Genomic DNA, 26700 nt, shown 5'->3' on the forward strand with positions numbered 1-26700 from the left:
TGAAGCGATTGAATGCACATGTGTCATGTGTCTGTGCATGTTGCAGTTAAACAGATGTGTGTGCAAAGGAGCGAGAGAGAGAGAGAGAGAGCAGATGAGATGCCTTGTGGTGATCTCATAAGTCCATGTAAGACGGTGTTAGCATGGCTGACTGCACTCTGGTGCTGCTAGAGGCAGGTTGTCAGGAGCAGGATAAGGAGGCCTAACTGGTGTAGTCCATTACATGGGGTCTAAACGTAGCAGTACTTGATGTGCAGGTTTGAAGCCCATTGTGGTTCCGCTCTTATAGGAACTCCTCTTGTTTGTACTTCCTGTTATTCTTCTTTTTCAGCCATGTATTGAGCGCATAATTATAAATTGTGCTGCATTTTGGCAGGAAGCTGATATCACTTTGCTTTTATTATAACCTGCTTATGCCTCCTCTCACTGGCCATCTTGTGGGTACACCTGTCTTATAGGGACATGTCATTGGTGCATAATGCCATCTGTTGCCATACACACTTCATTAGCCTCCTACTCCACTGATCAGTTTCTAACCTCAGTAAACAAATGTTAATGCAATGTTAATTACATTGGATTTTACTGTAACATCAGGGTTATAGGTTTGCAGGTGAGAAGCCAATATAACAGTGCACTTGTAAAAATGCATGGTTGACCAGTTTAATATTATAAACACACATGTCTACAACGTTTAACCACTCCATTTATCTGTCTCTCTCTATCTCTCTCTCTGTTTGTCTGTTGCTCTCTCTTCCTCTCTCTCTGTCTCTTTCTCTCTTTCCCTCTCTCATCGTCACTCCTGCTCTTTCTCTCTCTCCCTCTCTCTGCCTACCTCCCTCTCACTCTCTCTCTCTCTCTCTCTCTCTCTCTCTCTCTCTCTCTCTCTCTGTCTGGCAGGTCTCTGGATGGGCGTCTGCAGGTGTCCCACAGGAAAGGTCTCCCTCATGTCATCTACTGTCGGCTGTGGCGCTGGCCAGACCTGCAGTCCCATCATGAACTGCGTGCCATTGAGTTGTGTGAGTTTGCTTTCCACATGAAGAAGGATGAGGTGTGTGTGAACCCCTACCACTACCAGCGCGTCGAGACGCCAGGTGAGAGACACACCACTCCCGGTACCACAAAGTGCAAATGATGATATTTAGAGTTCATGTTATATTTAAATACTGAAGCGCTGATCTTATAATTGTTTGAAAACTAAACACACACACACACCTCACTCTCTGTACTGTTTCTGTGTTGTAGAGACATTGTAGGGAGTGTGGTGACTGTGTGTGCAAAAATGTATGTGTACGAAAATATCAGGCTATGTTTACCTCATCACAGAATGCTACTATTTCATTTTAAAAACTGAAGAGCCAAAAGTATTTATTTTTGGTTACTGAAGTTAAAGTCATAGACCTGTGTGTGTGTGTGTGTGTGTGTGTGTGTGTGTGTGTGTGTGTGTGTGTGTGTGTGTGTGTGTGTTAGAGATACTGTTGTAAGTGTGGTGCTAATACTCACCATCTTTGCAGTCTTGCCCCCAGTGCTAGTGCCGCGCCACACAGAGATCCCCAGTGAGTTTCCTCCTCTGGATGACTACAGCCACTCCATCCCTGAAAACACCAACTTCCCCGCAGGCATCGAACCCCAGAGCAACTACATCCCAGGTAAGAGAAGATAATGAGAGACATTTAGAGGTTATTAGATGTTATGGGACGTTTTATTCCCATAAACGGGTATTCGATATTGTGAGAGGCTATTTGAGTGTAAAAGAGGGTATGAGCACTGTGGGTGTGGGAGGGCGGGGTGTGTGCACATGCTACATATATGTGTGTGTGTGTGTGTGTGTGTGTGTGTGTGTGTGTGTGTGTCTGTGTGTGTCTGTGTGTGTGTGTGTGTGTGTGTGTGTGTGTGTGTGTGTGTGTGTGTGTGTGTGTGTGTGTGTGTGTGTGTGTGTGTGCGTGGGTGAGTTTGTGCACATGCTCTGTATGTATGTTTGTGTCTGTGCCTCAGCTCTGGCATTATATGTTCATAAAGATATATAGTAACAACATGACCTCATGTGAAACCTGATACTGACAACTGAGAAACCCAGACCTAAGTAAAAGTAAAATATGGTTGCCAAGAAAGGCCATGAGCCTTTGGGCAACAAAGGCCCTGAATCGTGGGGCAAAAAAGGCCCTGAGCAGTGGGGCAAAAAAGGCCCTGAACCGTGGGGCAAAAAAGGCCCTGAGCAGTGGGGCAAAAAAGGCCCTGAGCAGTGGGGCAAAAAAGGCCCTGAGCAGTGGGGCACTGTTCTCAGTCCAGGACTGCGGAAGCTCTGACTACACACACAGGTCTTTTGGTCATGGTGCCATGGTCAGAAGGCAGATCAGGCCAAGCAGACAGACAGGGCAAGCAAAGAGACAGGTCAAGCACACAGACAGACCAAGTGGACAGAGAAACAGTTTAGCTCAGGGCCTCCGCCTCCTCAGTCTGCTCCAAGCTGCCACGCTGTGCAGGGCTGAGCACTGGTAACACACAGACACACACACACACACACAGCAGAGAAAGCACCAGGGAGCAGACTGAGAGAACAGCAGACATGGCCTCAGACTGTGTGTGTGTGTGTGTGTGTGTGTGTGTGTGTGTGTGTGTGTGTGTGTGTGTGTGTGTGTCTATATGGTTTACAAAGACTAAAAACAAGGTTACTGACCAGCCTTACAAGGACACCCAGGTATACAAGGACATCCCAAGTGTCCTTGTAATTCCGAGAGCATGAATGTTGTTTTCTGACTTAAATAAATCAAATCAAATCAAATCAAATATATTTGTATAGCGCTTTTCATAACACATGTTGTCACAAAGCGCTTTACAGGATTAAGAATCCCCAAGAGATTTTTGGAGTTTCCAAAAAATGTCCTTTTATACCACAATGTGTATGTGTGTTACAATGATGTCCTCTGAAACCAATGAATGGTATAGAAGTATTACACAATTTGGCGGGAATTTTTACAACATTTCCCGCGAAACAATGTAACCAATTTCCTCGCGGAACGAAGGCATAATTTTTTCCCGTGAAAGAGGAGGATTTTCACAGAGGCAGGATCTTCACGGAGGGGCAGGATCACAGAATTTAAAAGTAAGTAATTTGTTTGTATTATTTCCTATATTTCATGCCATGTGGGGAATACACATATTTGTCATATTGGGCCATCCACATGACGTCTGACGTTTAATATATGTTTACGATGACAAAACAAGCATTCATTCAAAACAATTAAAATCATAAAAACAGGTACGGTGACAGATAAACGCGCACTCTCATAAGCAGCTGTCATCATCGCTGTGCGTGTGGCGGTGTGGTCTGTCGCTGACTCGTTAAAGGAGAGAACGGGCCTCTACGCCTCCATGCTAATGTTATATTGGAAATTCCGTAGGGTCGCTAGCGGAAATTAGCATTATAATCGCGTTGCTAATTTGGTTTCTAAAACATCATGTACAGCATACTTTCTCATGTAGGAGCATCAAAGCACTGATAAATGTTTGTGATCTAAACAGCAGGCTAGAGCTACTCATTCTATATTATGTTTTGTACTGTGCTGGTGTGAATAGCTAAGAAATTATATGGCACAATTAGCTTGATGCTAATGTTATATTGGAAATCCCATAGGGTCGCTAGCGGAAATTAGCATTATAATCACGTTGCTAATTTGCTTTCTAAAACATCACGTATAGCATACTTTCTCATGTAGAAGCATCAAAGCACTGATAAATGTTTGTGATCTAAACAGCAGGCTAGAGCTACTCATTCTATATTGTGTTTTGTACTGTGCTGGTGTGAATAGCTAAGAAATTATATGGCACAATTAGCTTGATGCTAATGTTATATTGGAAATCCCATAGGGTCGCTAGCGGAAATTAGCATTATGATCGCGTTGCTAATTTGCTTTCTAAAACATCACGCAGGGTTGCCAACTCTCACGCATTGAGCGTGAGACACACGCATTTGACCGTTTTCACACGCTCTCACGCCACACTTCCGATATCTCACGCCGAAAAAATCTATCTTGGTATTTGTCCTTAATTCTGTATATGTGTACATTTATTTATGGTTTAAAGGGACATGATTTCTGTTTCAGGCCTCAATTATTTAGTGTATTGGTATTTGTTCATAATTCTGTATGTGTACATTTAGTTATGGTTTAAAAGGACATGATTTCTATATTGGGTCATGTATTTAGTGTCTTGCTGTTGGTTATGACTGACATCTTTGTACATTTATATATGGTTCACAGGGGATGATAGTAGCTATATCGTGACAACTATTTAGTGTCTTGGTATTTGTCCTTAATTGTGTATATGTGTACATTTAGTTATGGTTTAAAGGGACATGATTTCTGTTTCAGGACTCAAGTATTTTGTGTATTGGTATTTGTTTCTGATTCTCTATAATATGTGTACATTTATTTATGGTTTAAAGGGACATGATTTCTGTTTCAGGCCTCAATTATTTAGTGTATTGGTATTTGTTCATGATTCTGTATGTGTACATTTAGTTATGGTTTAAAGGGACATGATTTCTATTTCAGGACTCAAGTATTTAGTGTCTTGCTGTTGGTTATGACTGACATCATTGTGCATTTATATATGGTTCACAGGGGATGATAGTAGCTATATCGTGACAACTATTTAGTGTCTTGGTATTTGTCCTTAATTGTGTATATGTGTACATTTAGTTATGGTTTAAAGGGACATGATTTCTGTTTCAGGACTCAAGTATTTTGTGTATTGGTATTTGTTTCTGATTCTCTATAATATGTGTACATTTAGTCATGGTTTAAAGGGACATGATTTATGTTTCAGGCCTCAATTATTTAGTGTATTAGTATTTGTTCATGATTCTGTATGTGTACATTTATTTATGGTTTAAAGGGACATGATTTCTGTTTCAGGCCTCAATTATTTAGTGTATTGGTGTTTGTTCATAATTCTGTATGTGTACATTTAGTTATGGTTTAAAAGGACATGATTTCTATATCGGGTCATGTATTTAGTGTCTTGCTGTTGGTTATGACTGACATCTTTGTACATTTATATATGGTTCACAGGGGATGATAGTAGCTATATCGTGACAACTATTTAGTGTCTTGGTATTTGTCCTTAATTCTGTATATGTGTACATTTAGTTATGGTTTAAAGGGACATGATTTCTGTTTCAGGCCTCAATTATTTAGTGCAGGGGTGGCGAACCCGTCATAGACCAAGAGCCACTTTTCTTACTGTGTTACAGCAAAGAGCCACATCGTACATGGGCGAGTGTAATCTGTTGAGCGGGGCGGGCGGGCGGGGGGTGGGGGGGGGGGGTGTGGCGAGTGCAAATTATTAGCTGTGAAGACAGTCAAATGCGTGTTTTCCACTACGCCGGTTTTAAAAGTATTAGCGGATCGCTAGACTTGTAAACTAACCGCGCACCACGAAAATGTAGCAGTGTGTCGCCCCGTTTGTGCAGGTGAGCCCGCGGACCGGCTGGGGAGCCGCATGAAACCAGGCAAAGAGCCGCATGCGGCTCGCGAGCCGCGAGTTGGCCACCCCTGATTTAGTGTATTGGTATTTGTTCATGATTCTGTATGTGTACATTTAGTTATGGTTTAAAGGGACATGATTTCTGTTTCAGGCCTCAATTATTTAATGTATTGGTATTTGTTCATGATTCTGTATTTAGTTATGGTTTAAAAGGACATGATTTCTGTTTCAGGCCTCAATTATTTAGTGTATTGGTATTTGTTCATGATTCTGTATGTGTACATTTAGTTATGGTTTAAAGGGACATGATTTCTATTTCAGGACTCAAGTATTTAGTGTCTTGCTGTTGGTTATGACTGACATCTTTGTAAATTTATATATGGTTCACAGGGGATGATAGTAGCTATATCGTGACAACTATTTAGTGTCTTGGTATTTGTCCTTAATTGTGTATATGTGTACATTTAGTTATGGTTTAAATGGACATGATTTCTGTTTCAGGCCTCAATTATTTAGTGTATTGGTATTTGTTCATGATTCTGTATGTGTACATAAATGTACAAAGATGGCAGACATAATCAAACAGCAAGACACTAAATACATGACCCGATATAGAAATCATGTCCCTTTAAACCATGACTAAATGTACACATATTATAGAGAATCAGGAACAAATAGCAATACACAAAATACTTGAGTCCTGAAATAGAAATCATGTCCCTTTACAGTTTTTGACGACTGCTAAGCTGCGTTTGTCCAATCTGTAGTCACATTTTCAAAACTCCAAACACAGTGAACACAACAGCAGTTTTCAGTGGCTATACTATTAGTTCAATTCATGTTGTTATGGCACAAAATGCAGTCATTTTACATGTTTTTATAATGCTTAAATTTTCTATACACACAAGGTTATCCAATAACAAAATTCTGGATCGTTTTTGTCTTATTTACAATTGCTTGTACACAGCATGCCAAAAATGAAAACCTAAGGTTCAAAGCCTTAAATATTGTATAAAATGCCAAGTTCTGCAAAAACAAAGGCAGCTGAAAAGTTATTACTGTTGTACAGATTTTTTGCACATATAGATCAATGAAATAAAATGAAGTACAGTAATGTACCGGGTCAGAGAGGAGCAAATATAACGATTTGTCCTGCAATCTCAAGTGCTGGTTTGGTCCTTCACAAATGCCAGATTGGTCCCTATAACAGTGACCTCCTTCTTTGATTTTTGAATGAACTCTACCAACAACTGGTTCCAGAAGCAGAAATGGAACAGGTGGGAGGAAACACCAGGACATTTGTGATGGGACAATGTAGCATTCTCATGTCATCACAAACTGGTTTATAGACCATCCAAGAGTGATGTCCCTTTTCCTCCCACCCTACTCGCCTTTCCTCAACCCCACTAAGGAACTTTTTTTAGTCTGGAGGTGGAAGGCGTATGATCATCGGCCCCATGACCAAATGTCCCTCCTGGATGCAATAGATCCCGACTGCAGAGACATTTCAGCTGAAGACTGCCAGGGGTGAATAAGACATACCAAGCTTTTCTTTCCCAGGTCCATGGCAAGGGCCAACATCAGATGTGATGTGGATGAAAACATGTGGCCAACTGCTGAAGGCCGTTTAGATTAGACCTAACAAGACTGTTCAGTTTTATATTCTGTTTTTCCCCCTTGTGTGGCTTTTTTTGTATATGTGTATTTTTACACATATGGGACCATGGCTAATTATGTTTACAATTACGATAATTATTTTTTGGGTTAGGCCACAATTTACAGTAATGTCCCTAATACAGTAAAATATACCCTTTACTGCAAAACTGTTACTGACTCCTTTTTTGTCTAATCTACATTCCATATAGTACCTAACAGTAAATATCACTCATTGTGTAGACAGTATGTTGCCAAAAATGCACACATTTGAAAAAAAAGTCCAAATGAAGCGGATTACAGTAAAAATGAACTGACTAAGAAAACAACAGAAGTTACTGTAAAATGTTGTTTGCTGGGAGAGGGTAAAACATTACATGTAATACTGTTTCTGTATTGCCATCAAATGTTAGTTTTTTTACAGTGGTTGTGCAGTGATTGACTATGTTCATCTCGAAAAGAGAATATGTGCTAGTGTTTGAAAGAATGATTGGATACTGAACCAGGTTCAGGTGTTTTAACAAAGTTGTTTGCATTGTGAAATGCAGAGTTGTTATTTAGTTAAGAAAATGCGCTTTTGAACACGATATTTACTATTTGGCTATTTGTGTGAGGTCAATGTGTTGCTGTGTTTAGAGTTTTGACAATGTATCACAAGTATTTGGAAACGCATGTTAGCAGTCGTCAAAAACTGTAAATCATAACTAAATGTACACATACAGAATCATGAACAAATACCAATACACTAAATACTTGAGTCCTGAAACAGAAGGGCTGTTAGAACAAAAAGACAAAAATTAAATAATAGAGATCAATAGTTATGTCCCAATGCTTCTTTGTCTACTGAAGACACTCTTATTCTTCTTGGACATCATCTGCACCCTGGTTCTGCTGGAGTCCAGCAGAGAGTTCTGTAGTGTGTTCTGAGATGACATTCTATGCTCTGCTGTTAAATGCCTATGTGATTTGTCTGGCTGATCTGGGGCTTATTCCAGTCCTAGCAACTTAATCAACAGATCTTTGACTCAGCCAGCTTCCCTGCTTCCTGCTCAGTGGGTCTTCAACCTCCTGTTTCTGAATCTGTCTTGTCCCATCTCTGGTCCATCACATCAGCAGTATGTGCATGTTCCTCTGGCTGAGGAACTGGCCTCTGTCTTGCATTTAGTAGAGAACATGTAGTGTTCCTGTTTCCCTGTTTTTACGTTGCGTCACAGGCCTCTACTGAGGCATCCAGAAACTAGAGCCCTCCACTGAACTTTCCAAGCTTTCACCGGACTTCCTAGAGCTTGGAACAAGGGTTTACTAGTCAGAAGACCAGGCCTGAAGTCTCCTTACCTGCAGTTGACATTGTTGTTGCTTCTGTTTCCCTTCAAAATGGAGGACATCACCACTTTGATTAATTCTAACATTAATCAGCCTGTGGCTGTTCTGGGACTTCAGGTACTGTCAGGCCATGGTTGGGCTCCTTAAGCAACACTGTATCCCCAAACCAGGTGCCCCACTAGGTTCCCCAAGCCAGAGTCCCCTACCTGACTCCCGAAGCTCTAGGCCTCAGATACACCAAAAGCTAAAAGACACCTCTAGGCTCCTCAAGCCAGGCGCTCCCTGACTGAAAAAGTCACCTCTTAATCTATCACTGCCCAGGGTCTTCACCTCATGTCAAACAGGCTCAGAAGCAACTAGCCTCCACCACTACTCCCAAGCCACAGGACCCTCCAAGTTTCACCAATCTTCCATTGGGCTTCCAATCCCTAGGTCTGAGACCTCTGCTGTAGTGTCTTTATCATCACTGATCCACAAGCCTCCAGCCATACAAGTCACGTTCGTCACAGTGCAAGCTTCTCAAGTCAGAGGCCCCTACTGAGCTACACAAGCTAGATACCTCCAACATACCACAGCTGCCTTCCCAAACTGCCAGCTTCATCTGCCATTTTCAGTGTGAGGCCTTTGCTGTGATTCTTAAGTCAAAGGGCTCCACTGGGGTCCTCAATCTAAAGGTATCTGTCAGGTTCTCCAAGCCAGAAACCTTCCCAAAGCCAGAGGCCTTCACCAGGCTACACTACAACGTTCCCTTCAGTCCTGCTCCATAAGATAATATTCCTAAAAGAAACTTTAAAGTTTTCCAATGTTTATTGCTAAATTATAATACAATAAAATATGTCCTATACTTGTAATGCTGTGCCATCAAAACAGTCAGTTCTTTTGTTATGTTCAAGTATTCATATGTATTAAGGAATTAATGTTTTGAGGGCTGTAGTACAAGGATGGATTATAGCTCTACATATGTTTAGAATTGTGCACGTTATCAAACTATTGCAAAAACGATTTCTGAAATGTACTGTTTAGGTGAAAATGTTGGCGCAGACACTACTGAGACTTCTGTTGCTGGCAATAATGGTAGGATTTTTGATGTTCACTCTATTTTATTTGTGCATGTTTATTTCTTAATGACTGTTTAAAAATCCTATTAAACTGTATTAATTATTTATAATAGAGCTCGTCAGAAAAAGGAAAAGGGCCTACACAAAGAAGCCTTGGACCACCACGGATGTCAAAGCCGTCATGACACATTTTGGGCGGCACACCAGGAATGGGAAGTTAGCTTCTTTAATAGAATGTGATGCTTGCAGAAAGGCAGAACACCCAATTCTGGAGACACGGACAGTTCAAAATATTAGAGATTTTGTACGTAACAAGGGATTATATTACAAGGGTGCTCCACTTAAATAACTCACTATCTGCTGTAGGTGCCTTTAATAAGGCTTTATGAGTATGTACAGTTGTGATCAAATTTATTCAACCCCCACTGAAATAAAGTGTTTTGGCCAGTTTGACATTGATTTTGATCATTTCAGTCATCTTATTTACAATTATATCAAAGAGGCACTTATAAATTAGACAAACATAACATAATATTTATGATGGAATAACCACAAATGTCTTTACTGTGCTCACATCATTATCAGTTTTATTCAACCCCCTAGTGACATTATTTTTTAGTACTTAGTACAACATCCTTTTCCAGTTATGACAGCTTTCAAGCGTGAAGCATAGCTTGACACAAGTGTCTTGCAGCGACCTATGGGTATCTTAGCCCATTCTTCATGGGCAAAAGCCTCCAGTTCAGTCACATTCTTAGGCTTGCGCACTGCAACTGCCTTCTTTAGGTCCCACCAGAGGTTCTCAATTGGATTTAAGTCTGGTGATTGCGATGGCCACTCTAGAATGTTCCAGCCTTTCATGTTCAACCATGCTCTAGTGGACTTGGATGTGTGCTTCGGATCATTGTCCTGTTGGAAGGTCCAACGTCTCCCAAGCTGCAGGTTTGTGACTGACTCCATCACATTTTCCTCCAAGATCTCCTGGTACTGAAGGGAATTCATGGTACCCTGCACACGTTGAAGCTTTCCTGTACCATTAGAAGCAAAACAGCCCCAAAGCATAATTGACCCCCTGCCGTGCTTCACAGTAGACAAGGTGTTCTTTTGTTCATAAGCCTGGTTCTTCCTCCTCCAAACATAGCGCTGGTCCATTGTCCCAAACAGTTCTAATTTAGTTTCATCTGACCACAGTACACTGTTCCAAAACCTTTGTGGCTTGTCCACATGACTTTTGGCATACTGCAGTCGACTTTTCTTGTTCTTTGGAGTCAGCAAGGGGGTGCGTCTGGGCGTTCTGGCATGGAGGTCTTCGTTATGCAGTGCGCGCCTTATTGTCTGAGCTGAAACTTCAGTGCCCACATCTGACAGGTCTTTTTTCAGTTCCTTAGCAGTCACGCGGGGATTTTTCTCCACATTACGCTTCAGGTAGCGCACAGCAGTCGCGGTCAGGATCTTCTTTCTGCCACGACCAGGTAACGTTTCCACTGTGCCCTTTAACTTGAACTTGCGAATGATACTTCCGATAGTGTCTCTTGGAATATTTAACAACTTCGCAATCTTTTTATATCCATTGCCATTCTTGTGAAGAGCAATAACCTCTTCTCTTGTCTTCTGGGACCATTCTCTTGCCTTCACCATGCTTGGAAACACACCAGTAGATGTCTAGAAGGAGCTGAGTATCACAGTCCTTTTAAATCTGCCTAATTGGTGCTTATCATGCTTGATTGCTGCTCGTTGACATCCACAGATGTTTTCAATACCTGATGGAAAACACTGGAATGAACCTCTGTTCTTAGGAGTGGTAGTCGTAAAGGGGTTGAATAATTGTGTCAATGAAGAAATCACAAAAAGGCCATTTAATACTTTATGACAAAAAAAATTGATGCTATCTTAGTTGCATTTAGTTCTTTAACAAGTCCTTGTAAGATTTCATTATGAACACAATTACAAATGTGCACTGAATTCCATAAAACCCTTCGCAGCATTGGGGGTTGAATAAATTTGATCACAACTGTACATCACTATGCATTGTAGGTTCTTTTCATTTATAGGACCTTATGAGTTTTTACACCCGCATTTTTAAATAGGGCGTTCTGAGTTTGTAGTTTGCTTTAAAGAGGACCATATGAGCTTGTAATGTTCTGTAGGTTCTTGGAAGGGCCTTATAAGCTTGTACTTGACATTTGGAGTCTTTTCTTTTGTAAGGGCTCTCAAGAAGTCATACTTGGTGGTTCTTAAACTGGAGCCTTGAGTTATACTGATAGCAGACTTTTATAGTTGTGATTTATATTGTACAGTGGGGAAAATAAGTATTTAGTCAGTCACCAATTGTGCAAGTTCTCCCACTTAAAAAGATGAGAGAGGCTGGTAATTGACATCATAGGTAGACCTCAACTATGAGCGACAAAATGTGAAAAAAAAATTGAGAAAATCATTTTGTCTGACTTTTAAAGAATTTATTTGCAAATAATGGTGGAAAATAAGTATTTGGTCAATAACAAAAGTTCATCTCAATACTTTGTTGTATATCCTCTGTTGGCAATGACAGAGGTCAAACGTTTTCTGTAAGTCTTCACAAGGTTGGCACACACTGTTGCTGGTATGTTGGCCCATTCCTCCATGCAGATCTCCTCTAGAGCAGTGATGTTTTGGGGCTGTCGGCGGGCAACACGGACTTTTAACTCCCTCTAAAGGTTTTCGATGGGGTTGAGATCGGGAGACTGGCTAGGCCACTCCAGGACTTTGAAATGCTTCTTATGAAGCCACTCCTTTGTTGCCCTGGCAGTGTGCTTGGGATCATTGTCGTGCTGAAAGACCCAGCCACGTTTCATCTTCATTGCCCTTGCTGATGGAAGGAGGTTTGCACCCAAAATCTCACAATACATGGCCCCATTCATTCTTTCATGTACACGGACCAGTCGTCCCTTTGCAGAGAAACAGCCCCAAAGCATGATGTTGCCACCCCCATGCTTGACAGTTGGTATGGTGTTCTTTGGATGCAACTCAGCATTCACTGTCCTCCAAACACGACGAGTTGTGTTTTTACCAAATAGTTCTACTTTGGTTTCATCTGACCATATGACATTCTCCCAATACTCTTCTGGAACATCCAAACGCTCTCTAGCAAACTTCAGACGTGCCTGGATATGAACTGGCTTAAGCAGGGGGGCACGTCTAGCACTGCAAGATCTGAGTCCCTGGCGTCGTAGTGTGTTGCTGATGGTAGCCTTTGTAACGTTGGTCCCAGCTTTCTGCAGGTCATTCACTAGATCCCCCCTTGTGGTTCTGGGATTTTTCCTTATCGTTCTTGTGATCATTTTGACCCCACGGGCTGAGATCTTGCGTGGAGCCCCAGATCGAGGGAGATTAGTAGTGGTCTTGTAGGTCTTCCATTTTCTGATTATTGCTCCCACAGTAGATTTCTTCACACCAAGCTGCTTGCCTATTGCAGATTCAGTCTTCCCAGCCTGGTGCAGGTCTACAATTCGGTTTCTGGTGTCCTCCGACAGCTCTTTTGTCTTCACCATAGTGGAGTTTGGAGTGTGACTGTTTGAGGTTGTGGGCAGGTGTCTTTTATACTGTTAACGACTTCAAACAGGTGCCATTATTACAGGTAATGAGTGGGGGAAAGAGGAGCCTCTTAAAAAAGAAGTTACAGGTCTGTGACAGCCAGAAATCTTGCTTGTTTGTAGGTGATCAAATACTTATTTTCCACCATTATTTGCAAATAAATTCTTTAAAAGTCAAACAAGATTTTCTCAATTTTTTTTTCACATTTTGTCTCTCATAGCTGAGGTCTACCTATGATGTCAATTACAGGCCTCTCTCATCTTTTTAAGTGGGAGAACTTGCACAATTGGTGACTGACTAAATACTTATTTTCCCCACTGTATCTAGTAAATGTTATGTTCTGTAGGTTCTTGGAAGGGCCTTATGAGCTTGTACTTGACATTTGGAGTCTTTTCTTTTTTAAGGGCTCTCGAGAAGTCATACTTAGTGGTTCTTAAACTGGAGCCTTGAGTTATACTGATAGCAGACTTTTATAGTTGTTGTGATTGTATTGTATATAGTAAATGTAATGTTCTGTAGGTTCTTGGAAGGGCCTCGTGAGCTTGTACTTGATATTTGGAGTCTTCTTTTGTAAGGGTTCTCGAGAAGTCATACTTAGTGTTCTTAAACTGGAGCCTTGAGTTATACTGATATACAGTTAGGGAGCCACTGTCGAAGTGTTTTTCTGTTTTGTTTATTTCCAGGTTAGTATTTCAAGTTAGTTGTTGGATTGGCATTACGTTCTGGTATGCTGTCATACATTTTTTTATGTTGCATGCTAGATGGCATTTTTTAAATGTTTTATACCACTGTATAATTAAATTTTTTTAAAGATTTTAAAGATTTTTTGAAGATGTTTTTAAAGAATTTTCAAAAGATTTGTAAGCCAGGGTAAAAGTATTCATATGTATTAAGGAATCAATGTGCTGCAGGGCAAAAAGTTAAATATTGAAATTGTAAAAACTGACTTTGTAATACACTCTCATAAACTTTTACATGTAAATCTGTTCACAAATAAATGTTTTCTCAAATATAAAATGTTTTTCCATGTGTTTTAAATAGTTGAGATAAACAATATTTTAATGCATGGATTTTATTTTTTTTTTATTAAGTTACATATGATATTAAGTAATTTTATTAATTGCAATACAAAGGGGAGACTTAAAAAGAACATTAAAATATGATATAGGAATTTATAAGTAACAAATTAATAAGTAAATAATTTACTGACAAGATTTTTACTTGTATTATCAACATACTTTTGATTAAAAAGAATGATTCCATAGTACAGTCCTAGTAAACCATATATGACCTTGTAATCCACCTTCAGGTTTGTGTTAGTGTATTTTATATAAACAGTCCTAGTAAACCATGTTGTCCTGGTAATCCACCTTCAAGTTTGTGTTTGTGTGTTTTATGTAAACAGTCCTAGTAAACATGTGTGTCCCTGCAAACCATGTTTTGTTGTGTCCCCTCAAACCTGTAAAAAGTCAGATGCTCAGTTCACATGAATTTATTATCCACAAACAAAATTTTAAGTGGGATGTATCTTAATGGATCCAAACTGAATTATTTGACATATATATTTCATTGATAGGGTATGAGGAAAGCAGTGTCCTCCTAAACCATGGTGGTTGCATGCTGTCCTCATAAACACTGTATACCTGTATGTGTGTGTGTGTGTGTGTGTGTGTGTGTGTGTGTGTGTGTGTGTGTGTGTGTGTGTGTGTGTGAGTGTGTGTGTTGGGGTTGTATACACTTAAATGTAGGTGTTTTCACACATTTGTACAGTGCAGTATGTAGTTGGAAGGTGGATAGATTTGTGTTGTTTTGTCTGTGCTCCAGAATATAGGATTAGACTGTTGAACGTCTGCTTTAATTTACATCTACCTTTGAATGAAAAATACAAAAAACAGAGAATCAGATCCACGCATGATCCCCTTCTCTGCACTTTAAAGTCATCATCTCTGCTCCCCAAAGCAGTGAAAATATTATAGAAAATGCCCCAGATTTCTTTTGGATTCATTGATGGGACTCACACTGAGCACTGCACACATACAAACACAGTACTGTACTGTACTGTGGTACTGTTGACACAAGGAACCACAGTTAAAAATATGACTCACCGACTTTCTTTATTTAGATGTTTTTGCATTATAGTGTATTGTGGTAAACACTAATGAGTGATGAGTGGTTAAATGGGAGGTTTTGTCCTGACCACAATAAAGGACACTGGATATAAGTGAAAGACAGTGTGATGGATGCCACCTGGGCCTGATTCTGCTCATGGTGTATAGAGTCCGACTCCGCCTCACCCAGAATTATAATGTTTTTCAAGGTTGGGAACTGTGGTCAGTTACTGTAATGCAGAATTTGCTTTTCCATTTCCTGGGCAGAGCTGTCCTGCTGCTCAAAACCAAACCGATTCTAAATAGGAAGCTCAGTCATGAGGAAAAGACCTCATGAGTCACCACCGTATGTTTGTGTGTACTGCACCTGTTTGCAGGCTTTGTCTTCACCAGTGTGTGTGTGTGTGTGGGTGTGGCTGTGACTGTGGCTGTGTGTGGGTGATGTTTGTGTGTGTGTTTCAGAGACACCTCCTCCAGGCTACCTCAGCGAGGATGGAGAGACCAGTGACCACCAGATGAACCATAGCATGGACACAGGTTAAGACCTTTAGACAAACTCGGCTGTGTTTAAGAGCTGTTTGTAATCATGCTGTGTACTTGCTGAATCTCCTTTCTTTTGGAGAGGGGGCGGTGAACACCTGCACTTAAATCATTTAATAAATGACAGTGTTTGTAAGGTGTGTAAGATGGCACTTAGCCTCTGTGTGCTTCATGTGTGTGCGTGCGTGTGCGTGTTTGGGGGGGCACTGGAGGAGCAGACCACATATGACTCATAGACCATGTGTGACTGTAACCCTCATGTACCCTGAAAGGTTTAGGATGTACTTAAGAAGATTGTGTGATTCTGTGTTAGTGCTATCTGTGGCGTTGGTGTAAAATTCAGGGGAATATCTTCAGTTGTGGCTGTCTTCTTTGTATCTGTCTTCAGGATCTCCAAACCTGTCACCAAATCCTGTATCTCCAGCACACAACAACTTAGGTAAGCATTCGTGTGTGTGTGTGTGTGGGGGGGGGGGGGGGTGGTTTACATGCGCAGGTGTGTGTATACATGTGTCCCCAGAGGAAGCTCCAGCTGAATGAGCCTTTTGTCTTCCCTGCCTCCGACCCCTGCGCAGTCTCCTGGACAAACACGCCACCCACACCTCACTTGCATTACCATACCCTGCTGCTCTTCATCTGAAGTGGGAATCCCACATGGGGCTCGTCTTCCTCACTGCTTCTGGAATAATAAATAATCCCACATCCACACGTTTCATCTGGGCATTTCACTCGCCCAAGCCGGATCCGCTGGTCTTTTCTTTCCTTACGTTTCTTTTCTCAGTTACAGGAATCATGGTGTGCCTGCGTTGCGCTCACCATAATAAAGCCGTAGCGTGTGTGTGTGTGTGTGTGTGTGTGTGTGTGTGTGTGTGTGTGTGTGTGTGTGTGTGTGTGTGTATCCGAGGGATGGTGGTGTTTCCACTGCTGTCGTTTGGTATTTCTGGGAATCTGCGTTGGTTACTGACATCACTGTGTCATCGATATCCACCCGCTCATTATTTTGAAACTCCTTTTCCTTCCTTTTCTCTCCTTTTCCCTCCTTTTTTCCTCATTTGTTTGTTTTCTGTGACCCCCCCCTCACCATTTCCTTGGCCATTCCTTTCTCCTCCTCCTCTTCGCTCATTCTTTCTCTCTTTGTTGTTTCTGAGTATCTCTTCCCTTCTCTCATTGTTTGTCTGCTTCCTTCTTTCTGTATCTCTCTCTTTCTCCCTCACTCACACCATCTTGCTCCCTGTTCCTCTTTTCATGTCTTGTTTCTTGCTCTCTCTGTCTGTATTTCTTCATTTGTCTTCCTCTCCTCCCCTCTCAGACCTGCAGCCGGTTACATACTGTGAGCCAGCGTTCTGGTGCTCCATATCGTACTACGAGCTCAACCAGCGAGTGGGAGAGATCTTCCACGCATCTCAGCCCTCTCTCACGGTGGACGGCTTCACTGACCCGTCCAACTCCGAGCGCTTCTGCCTGGGCCTGCTGTCCAACGTGAATCGCAACGCAGCCGTGGAGCTCACACGCAGACACATCGGTACACACGTGCATCCGCAGTGCCCCCCCCCCCCCTCCCCAACATGGGCTAGCCCAGAGTGTAGCACAAAAGGAATGGCTTACGTTTTGTTGGTGGATTGCAGTATGGTTTGTGAGTCATTGTAAAGGCTTAATTGTGCCAAGAAATGTAATATCCTGACTCCTGAAGCAATGATCAGGAAACATCAGTTAAAATTTATTTTTTTACAATCTCTTTGGTTTCCACTTCTGTTGATGTTTGTGTGTGTATGTGTGTGTGTGTGTGTGTGTGTGTGTGTGTGTGTGTTGTAGGTCGGGGGGTACGCTTATACTACATTGGTGGCGAGGTGTTTGCTGAGTGTCTCAGCGACAGCGCCATCTTTGTTCAGAGTCCAAACTGTAACCAGCGCTACGGCTGGCACCCTGCCACAGTGTGTAAAATCCCACCAGGTGAGAGAGAGAAAGAGACTTTAGCATCCACTCTGAAAAAGCTCTTACACACTTCCTGTGGGAAATGGATTATGCACGCAGTTTTAGATTCTACAAATCTTGTTCAAACGTGTTTCACACGTTTAGATTCACCATTAGTTGAATCTCAACCAAACAGTATGTCACACTTGGGAAAATGATTTAAGGATTACAGCACAATGATTTAAGACTAGGATTCAGCTCACACCCTTAAGTCACGTTTTTTTTTTTTTTTTTGTTATGTTATGTTTCTCCGTCCCCTTAGATATTCCGCATTAATACATGTGTCTGCTTGTTACTCTTCATCAGGCTGTAATCTGAAGATCTTCAACAACCAGGAGTTTGCTGCACTTTTGGCACAGTCGGTGAACCAGGGCTTCGAAGCCGTCTACCAGCTCACACGAATGTGCACCATCCGCATGAGCTTTGTCAAGGGCTGGGGAGCAGAGTACAGGTGGGTCTCCGCCCTGCCACCCCTGGGCCCTGCCACCCCTGGGCCCTGCCACCCCTGGGCCCTGCCACCCCTGGGCCCTGCCACCCCTGGGCCCTGCCACCCCTGGGCCCTGCCACCCCTGGGCCCTGCCACCCCTGGGCCCTGCCACCCCTGGGCCCTGCCACCCCTGGGCCCTGCCACCCCTGGGCCCTGCCACCCCTGGGCCCTGGGACCCCACACGCCACGTCCTTTCTGGGCTTCCAGGGGGCTCACTGTGCCACAGCAGAGCTGCAGTTATGATTAAATGTGTCCCCGGACACCTCTAAACTGTGTTCACCCAGAAGGAATGTAGTGCAGAATCTGAGGGCTTAAAAAGAGGTCCTGTCCTGGTCCATCTGTTCTCTATCTCCTGTTCCTGTTAGCCGTGGGCATGCACACCACGAGAAACCCCCCAAAAAAAGCAAACGTTCCTACCACTCAAAGAAAAATGGTTCACTTGGTACAAATGGTTTCGGGAATCAGTTCTCCTTACTCTTCCTAAACCTTGCAGAGATTCGTGGAACTCGTTAGAAGCTGTTAGTTTGGACAGAGGGAGCGGAACTCGAGCGAGTCAGCTGTTCGCTATGAACTCCTGAAATTAACTAGACTTTACTGGATGTGGTGCTCCTTGGTGCAGTGTTTCGCAGAAGGACGGAGGTGCGTGCACCGTCTGGTCAAGGCTGTTTCCCAGAACGTCTGTGTTCATCTGGGCTGGTTTTGCTGGTGCAAAGCGTTAGGAGAATGAAGCATCTGCCCTCGCAGACCTCCCTCACCCCCAGCTCAGCACGCCAGCCATGTAAACTATTAGGTCTGCGCTAGCAAGTCACACCATGCCAAAAAACAAATACACACCCTCTGAGCTCCAAGAAGTGTCAGAGTTTCCTGGTCAGGCCTCCTTATTCTCTTTCTCTCTCGCGCTCTCTCTCTCTTTCTCTCTCTCTCTCTTTTTCTCTCTCTCTCTCCTTTTCCCTTTCCCAGTACTCTGTCTCTAGTGACTAATCTTATTGTTGGAAAGAGAGTAACCAAGACCATAATCAAAAGCAGTTGTGGATTTCCACCAGGGACATTCACCGCAGAGAAAAGAGAGTGAGAGAGTGGAAGAGAATGAGGGAACAAAACTGAGAGGAAGGGAGAAAAAAAAACAAAACAAAACAAAAAAGGAAACAAAGAGATCACGACTCTGGTTTCCCAGACTACTCACTGTGCGTTGGGCAGACACTTCACTCTCATGCTACTTGTCTCGCAGGATCAGCTGCTTACACTCTTCTACTTAAGCTATGAGCCCCATTCATTCAAATTCTGAACTACTAGTATCTCTGAGCTCGGCTACCATAAATCTGCCATTGGCAGGCACCACCTGAAGCTTCTCTAACAGTAAAGTCGACTGACTCTGGACTCTTCCAGACCGTCCATCATTCTGTCACATCCACCACAGCTCGTCTCTCACCCATCTCACGTGTCTCAGTAGAATACTCAGCTGCCCTTGAAATGGTTCTTCGTCCAGCAGATTCCTCTGTAGTGGTGCTAAATAGAGGCTAGAGCAGGACTAGAGTATTGGGTGGTGGGAAGGGATTGTATAACAATGTATGTGATAGTATTTAGGGTTGGAGTAAAATGATCATTTTCACAAATCAATCTTTTTCACCACAATAGTATCCATAACAGGCTAATTGTATCCCCAATTTTATTGGAAACCTTATTGGAGACGTTAACATGATTGTAAAAAGTATATCAAAATATGTAGAGAAAGGGCTGAATAGTGAATATTTCAGATTCACTCTCTTACTTTCTAACACGATTTTCTTTCAGTTACCATAATTCCACAAAGACATTCTTGGTAGGTTTTATTTTGGAATCGCAGTTGGTTTCCTGGTTGCTTGCGGTGGCTTCTGTGGCTTGTCTGGTAGTCAGGCCTTCCGGTAAACCCCTGTAACAAATAGCGTTACCAGAAAAGCTTTCAGCTGTCAGAGAACAGGTTAGAGATTTTAGCATGCATGGATATTTTCAAAAAGGAAGCTGAATTAGACTTTGTGATTTGTGGAATATAGGAATCTTGGTGTAGTACATCAGGATGACTCATTGTAGGTGTGGTCTACAAAAAATGGCCAACTCAATTACTCAGGATGGGGCTGATTCCGTAGTGGTTCTGTGTTTGAGGGCAACATTGGTATCAGTTACAATTTAAGACTACTAAGTCATCCCCTTACTCCCCTTTGCTTATTACAACAACCTGCCTGGTCTGGTTAAAAATATCAAGAGGAAAGGGCTGACACTGCATAGATGCACTCCTAATATAATTAAAAAGTTTTAAAGGGCATCAGGTTTGTCTGAGATGAGCCACTGCCACTGCAGTGCTATTTTGGGGGGTAAATTCTAGGACTGCACGCTCTTCCACACTACATTACTGTCCTCTTTTTAAAAATCATGTACATTATGTTATTATTAGGGGTGGGATGCGATTAAAAAAATTAATCGAATTAATCGGAAGCTTTGTAATTAATTAATCGAAATTAATCGCATTTTAATCGCATTTCAGTATTTAACATGAGAAATATTAATTTAAGTTTGAATGATGAATGAATCAATGAACATAATCATAAACTTCAACATCTTGTTTATTTTTCCACTAGTCTACTACACAGACCAATATATGTGTAGTGTGCAGAAAACAGTTCAGAACATTGGAAATTCTGATCAAAAATGTTGTTTAATTTTGGGAGTTTTGCTCAGGATATTGGAAGAATTGAAGTAAATCAGAAGATGTTTTTTAATAGCATTTTAGCAATTTCTTTAATTTCCCAGGCTTCTGCCACATGCATCTCCATAGTGCCTAGAAGTGGTCTTCTGCATGCTCAAAGCAAATGACTGGATCTTCATCATCTATAGATTCATCATCTATATGAGCTGTCACACCAAGATAATTCTTGTTGCTAACAGAGGTCCAGTGATCCCCAGTCAGAGCCACATTTGTGGCGCTCTTCACAATAACCTGTTTTACTTCCTATTCCTCATCATACAGCTGCTGGATTTTCTTCGACATTGTCTTTCTGGGGTGAGTTTCCCAAAACGTTCTTAGCGCCAAGTACTTCGTTACCTCATTCTTACGTACGAGGTTAAGAAGTACTTGGCGCTAAGAACGTTTTGGGAAACTCACCCCTGGACGGTAGTTCGTAACTTGCATCAGTTGACGCAATGTGCAGCGCTTCTTGTAAGTCTTTATCTTCGACCACTGAGAGCGGACAACACAAATAATGTGACGCGTCATGTATAAACGCGTGCGGAGTCGCGCGCTACGGCCACTCGCGAAAGTTTAATCCAGTCTTAATGGTCCAATGAAGGTAATTTAAAAACCAGGACATTTCCTCACAGGATGTGAATCGGACACTGTGCGATTTTTGGCCCATTTTCAGCCGATTTTTCACTCGTTTCGGCTCAATCGCGTGTCGTGCATCGTATAGTTTACACAGGTATAGCTACGAGGAGCGATTCACAACTCCCGATCAGAAATCGCAGCGTCGCAAGAATATCAAACATGTTTGAAATTCAAATCGCTCCTCGTGAAAGTATCGCACTGTTGAAGCAGCTCCACGAGCCGACTCTCCCTGCGATTTAGTCGTACAGTTTGAGCTGGAGCTGAGTACACGATTTAAAATATCGCACAGTGTACGCCCAGCTTTAGCCGCAACATGTTTTGCGTTGAGGTGGTAACGAAGAGTGGAAGTGCTCCTGTGATAAGCGAACTCCTTCCTACATAAAGTGTAAATAACACTATTTTTGTTTGTAGCCTACTTCCATCTGGAAGTTTATATTTAAATTTCCCATCCACCAGCGTAGCCTCTTCAGTCATATCCATCATGATCTTATTGTGCGTCCATATAATCTGTATGTCTGGAACTCGTGCACTGAGAAACATTCCATGGTGCAAAAGTGTCTCGCCCGTTAAATGCGTTAATTTTTTTAGTGCGTTAATTTTCCTGTAATTAATTAATCGAAATTAACGCGTTAAAGTCCCACCACTAGTTATTATATATAACTTATTTATGTTGGAATAACGGAACAGGTCTTCACCATTAGTGCACATTAAATGAAACTCCCCAGCGTGCCTGCTGTGGTCGTGTTCCCCTGCATTATTGCAGACTGTAAGTCTCCCTCATACGCTGAAGAGCATAATGCAAAGCTACCAGTGCCTTAACCCCAATCTCTTTTTCCAGACACAGTCTCGTCTTACTCTGTCACACTCCTTCTTCGCTTAAACCCGTCCCCCTCACCGTCCCACACCCTGTCCTCCCTGTTCCTCCCTTTCATTAGTCCCTGGTCTCATCATTAGTAGCGGCGGGGAGGGAGGGGGGGGGGGTGCTGCTGGCAGGTAAGGACCATTTGCTGAGAGAGAGCCCACAGTGAAAGGCGAGGGAGTTCGAGTTCTGGGGCTTTGCAGAAGACAGCAGAAGCACTCTCCTGGAGTGTGGAGAGCCTGAGAGACGTACAGGGAGGGAGGACAGGCAGACGGAGCTGTCCTGGGCTTCAGCGTGTCCTCTAGTGTCAAAGCATCTGTTACTCCCCTATTAGGAGTATGGAGCAGAAGCCACCAATTACACCACTTTGGAATTACTGTGTGTGTTTGGTGCTTGTCTGTTTCTAGATGTGTCTACCTGCTCTCTCAGTGCATTGTGTGTGATTTTAGTGGAAGACTTTAATATTCCATCAGAAAGCGTTTTATGAAAGAGAAGCTCAAAGGAAGAGGAGCGGGTTGAAGCCCACGAGTGGGCGGGGAAAGACAAGCTGCCGGAATTTGTGTGTGTGTGTGTAAAATACAGAGAAGCAGGCCGAGGCATTGGGTCAGCAGTGTGGAATGTAGACGCCTGTGTTTGGCAGTGGTGGTGATCCCCGCCAGAGTCTGGAGGCACGTGGAGGCGTGTGGAGCTGGTTCCTACAGAGCTGAGTTTACACAGCAACTGAGCTCAGACCCAGACGCCCGGACTGAGCTCAAACCCAGACGTCCTGACTGAGCTAAAACCCAGACGTCCTGAATGAGCTAAAACCCAGGCGTCCTGACTGAGCTAAAACCCAGACGTCCTGACTGAGCTCAAACCCAGACGTCCTGACTGAGCTAAAACCCAGACGTCCTGACTGAGCTCAAACCCAGGCGCCCGGACTGAGCTCAAATCTAAACGTCCTGACTGAGCTCAAACCCAGACACCCGGACTGAGCTCAAACCTAAACGTCCTGATTGAGCTCAAACCCAGACGTCCTGACTGAGCTCAATCCCAGACGTCCTAGCATCCCGCACATCTGACTCCCTGCTGCTTTATTGCCGCATTCATATCATTGGAGATTGTAGATGTGAACACTGAAGTGAAGACACCGCTGACACATAACTGCTTAAATTTCCTGATCTTTTACAGCATTTCATCCTTATTCTCTTTTTCTTTGTTTTTCGTCCCCTCACCATCTCTCCTCTTCTGTTTTGTCTGCTCCTCTACGCTCCAGGCGACAGACAGTGACTAGCACCCCCTGCTGGATAGAACTACACCTGAACGGGCCCCTGCAGTGGCTGGACAAGGTACTCACTCAGATGGGCTCTCCTGCTGTCCGTTGCTCCAGTGTGTCCTAGGAAATGTCTTCCCCCTTAGCACTACTGGAGGTAACCAGACCAAAACCAGAACTAAAACAGAAAAAAAGCTTCCTCGAGGAATGGAAGGGTAACGACCCTAAAGGCCATCAGCACAAAGCAAAAGCAGGCTCCCCTGACAAAACCCACCTTCTTTCAACAGCACTTTCACACACGTTCGTCTCAAAGAGGAAGTGTGCATTAAGCAGTACCATTTTTGTTTATACTTTCTTTTTTATGTTGTGTTCATATTGTTTATTTACAGCGTCCTTTGTAGTTTTTGAGATTTAGGGGGGTCAGAGCCAGTTTGCCTGGCCATGTGTACTGTAAACTCTCCTTGTTTGTCCCCTTGTTACGGTGTTACTTTGTTGTGTGTTACCACAACAGGTGTAAGAAAACACCTCATTAATGTAAGAACAAATGATTTGTGTACAATGAAAGATTGACGAAGTTCAATATGTTTCTGTTAAAATGTCTCTATTTTTGTTTTAGCAAAATGCGGGGGACAAAACCCTTGTTGTATGTACTATGTCATACATGTTAATGTGAGTGTGCTCTGTGTGCAAAAGGAAACAAGTACTGTTTGATTTAATCCATAGACAAGTGTCATGCCAGTCCTATAACGGTGAAACTGGAATGAAAGTTTGCTAAGTCAGAGAAAAGGCACTCTCTCTTTAGAGCCATAACTGACCAGTGCCTTAAGAACCAGAAGTGGAAGGAGATGATCCATTATCATCATCATCATCAGTTCACTAAAACATTTTGAAGGCATCTGCAGAGGAACACGGTAACACGTGTGGCACAGCTGTCCATATAAGCATCTTGAGCCTTATATATTGCTTTAAGGAATCAGTACGGGGTGAGCAGGGTGGAGCTGTTGTAGACGGCTGCAGGGTGAGATGCTGTTATTCCCCCTGTAGTGGAGCTCTCCCTCTGTGTTTTAATCTGTCTGTGTGGAGCCATGCCAAGTCTCTGTGTGTGGGTGTGTGTTCTCCTAAGATGTGCTTGTGGTAGCTGTTTAATCTGTGTGCCAGCTGTCCCTGCCGTGAGGGTGTGTGGGTGAGTTTCCGAGGGTGTCTGCCTGCCCTCCTGCTGAGATCAGATAGGGCTGGTGGAGAGACGCGGGACCGGGCACGAGGTGTGGGACACTTTGGCGGGAGTCGTGCTCCGTCCTTGTTCTGCTGCGGCTTTCCCACCCAAATATTGTGCAGGGGGGGGGGGGAGGGCTGTTTAGTCAGCCTAATAAAATGGGGGTTATTTTTACAGGTCAAAGAAGATTCGCATAGAGTCGTAGTTTTTTTTCCGGTCATTATAAATTTCTGTATCTTCTCTGTATTGTCACTTGTAATTTATTGGACCACCACCGCTCTCATGACTCGTCATAGGATATAGGTCACAATATTAAATGTATTCAGGATCTACAATTACACTATACAGAAGAAACCTCATCTAGATGTATACACCAAGTACACTATACAGAAGAAACCTCTAGATGTATACACCAAGCTGAACCCTTGTAGTGGCTGTGCAACATTCCACACCTAGTTTAAATGGTTTTCACTCAGCAAGGATTGAAGTGCTGTCCTAACTTTAGGCCCAAAAAGGCACACACATATGTTTTGGATGAGTGGGTAGAACTGTATCTGTTTCTGGATATCAAATAATACATACATATGTATGCAGATAGACATATACTACACATTTGATTAAGATCTTGTTAGAAAACTATTCCAAAATCAACCAGTGAACTCTAAAATGTGGTCACTGGTTATCTACAAGCATTGGTTATCTCCTCCTCATCCACTTCAGTGAAGACCATTGAATGCACTTTGGCCTGATATTCCCATTCAGATCATATGCAGAGTATGTGCACAATTGCTTGTCATTCGACTCACATGAGGGCCACACTTGGTTTCAGTTAACTCAAGAATGAACAGTTTGTAGATATGTCTTGAATCTCGATGCATGCCTGTTTTCAGAGTTTGATTAAATTTTTGCCCTAAATTCTATTTTACTATCTTTGTTCTTCCAAAATGAGGAAGTTGCTTATGTACTTTTTATGGTAAAGACTCAAATGGAGGAAAACCTGCTGGTAGTTCTTTTTTAAAACCATAGCCATGTATTTTTATACCATATAGAGGAGATGATGGGGAAATGGGTTATAAAAGGCAAACGTTTGTCCAAATGACTTTTTTGTGTAGGTGATTCACTAAGCCATTATCTGCTTTGAAGAGAAGGCTCTTGCATGTCTTCTGACCTCTTTCTGATCTTCATAATGATTTCAATTAAAACTGTGATGTCGACTCTGAGAAAGATGATGAGCGGCTCCAGCCGTGCATATGCAGGTTCATGTGTGAAGACACAGGAGGTTACGGATATTTGGGGTGAAATGGTATTTTTGAGCTCTCAACATTTCAGTATAGTTTCAGTTTTACCAGCAAATATCAGATTTTAACAAAGTTTTAAAAGCATTCATCAAATTATGAAATGCAATGTGTTTGATTTAGAATTATATGCTGTTAATGGTATATATTGTTTTAATAAGAAATGTCTTTTGGGACCCCACAGTTTTCTTACTAAGATAGGGGTACACATATTGGTCCATTGTCGACTAAAACAAAGAAAACATTGACATGCTTGAGTAAAGAATACAAATTTTCATCAGCAAATTGTTGAGTTACCTTTTAATAGTATGCATTATTGTGCGTGTTGCTTATTGATTGTGGCAACTCACTTATTCTGTGGTGCCACAATTAGTTTTGTGTTTGTGTTATGCTTTAAATTGGCTAATGTTCTTTTGTATAAAATATATATTCTGTATTTTTTTCTTTTGCATCCAAAATATATGTCAACCATATGCTTCAATGTATTTGTTACCATTGTACTTTTAATAAAAAGATATATCTTAAAGATTTC

The 26700-nt window shown here is 42.3% G+C and overlaps 1 protein-coding gene across 1 annotated transcript; it reads left to right on the top strand.

Annotated features, from left to right (window-relative positions):
* The first annotated feature begins 883 nt into the window (after positions 1 to 883).
* Positions 884 to 26694, top strand: LOC143506323 (mothers against decapentaplegic homolog 3-like). Its single transcript, XM_076996295.1, has 8 exons — positions 884 to 1091; positions 1512 to 1646; positions 15659 to 15733; positions 16125 to 16175; positions 17046 to 17258; positions 17549 to 17686; positions 18014 to 18158; positions 23664 to 26694. The coding sequence occupies exons 1-8, from the start codon at positions 1034 to 1036 to the stop codon at positions 23785 to 23787; spliced, it is 939 nt and encodes a 312-aa protein (XP_076852410.1). The 5' UTR covers positions 884 to 1033; the 3' UTR covers positions 23788 to 26694.
* Positions 26695 to 26700: the final 6 nt, after the last annotated feature.

This window comes from Brachyhypopomus gauderio, unplaced genomic scaffold, assembly GCF_052324685.1.
Source record: "Brachyhypopomus gauderio isolate BG-103 unplaced genomic scaffold, BGAUD_0.2 sc457, whole genome shotgun sequence".
NCBI classification, from domain to species: domain Eukaryota; kingdom Metazoa; phylum Chordata; class Actinopteri; order Gymnotiformes; family Hypopomidae; genus Brachyhypopomus; species Brachyhypopomus gauderio.

What these genes read in the sequence shown, in the direction of transcription:
- LOC143506323 (XM_076996295.1), top strand. Translation starts at nt 1,034, where the DNA reads ATGAAGAAGGATGAGGTGTGTGTGAACCCCTACCACTACCAGCGCGTC. An exon ending in GAACCATAGCATGGACACAG is followed by an intron (nt 15,734 to 16,124) that starts GTTAAGACCTTT and finishes ATCTGTCTTCAG; the next exon opens with GATCTCCAAACCTGTCACCA. An exon ending in GCTCACACGCAGACACATCG is followed by an intron (nt 17,259 to 17,548) that starts GTACACACGTGC and finishes TGTGTGTTGTAG; the next exon opens with GTCGGGGGGTACGCTTATAC.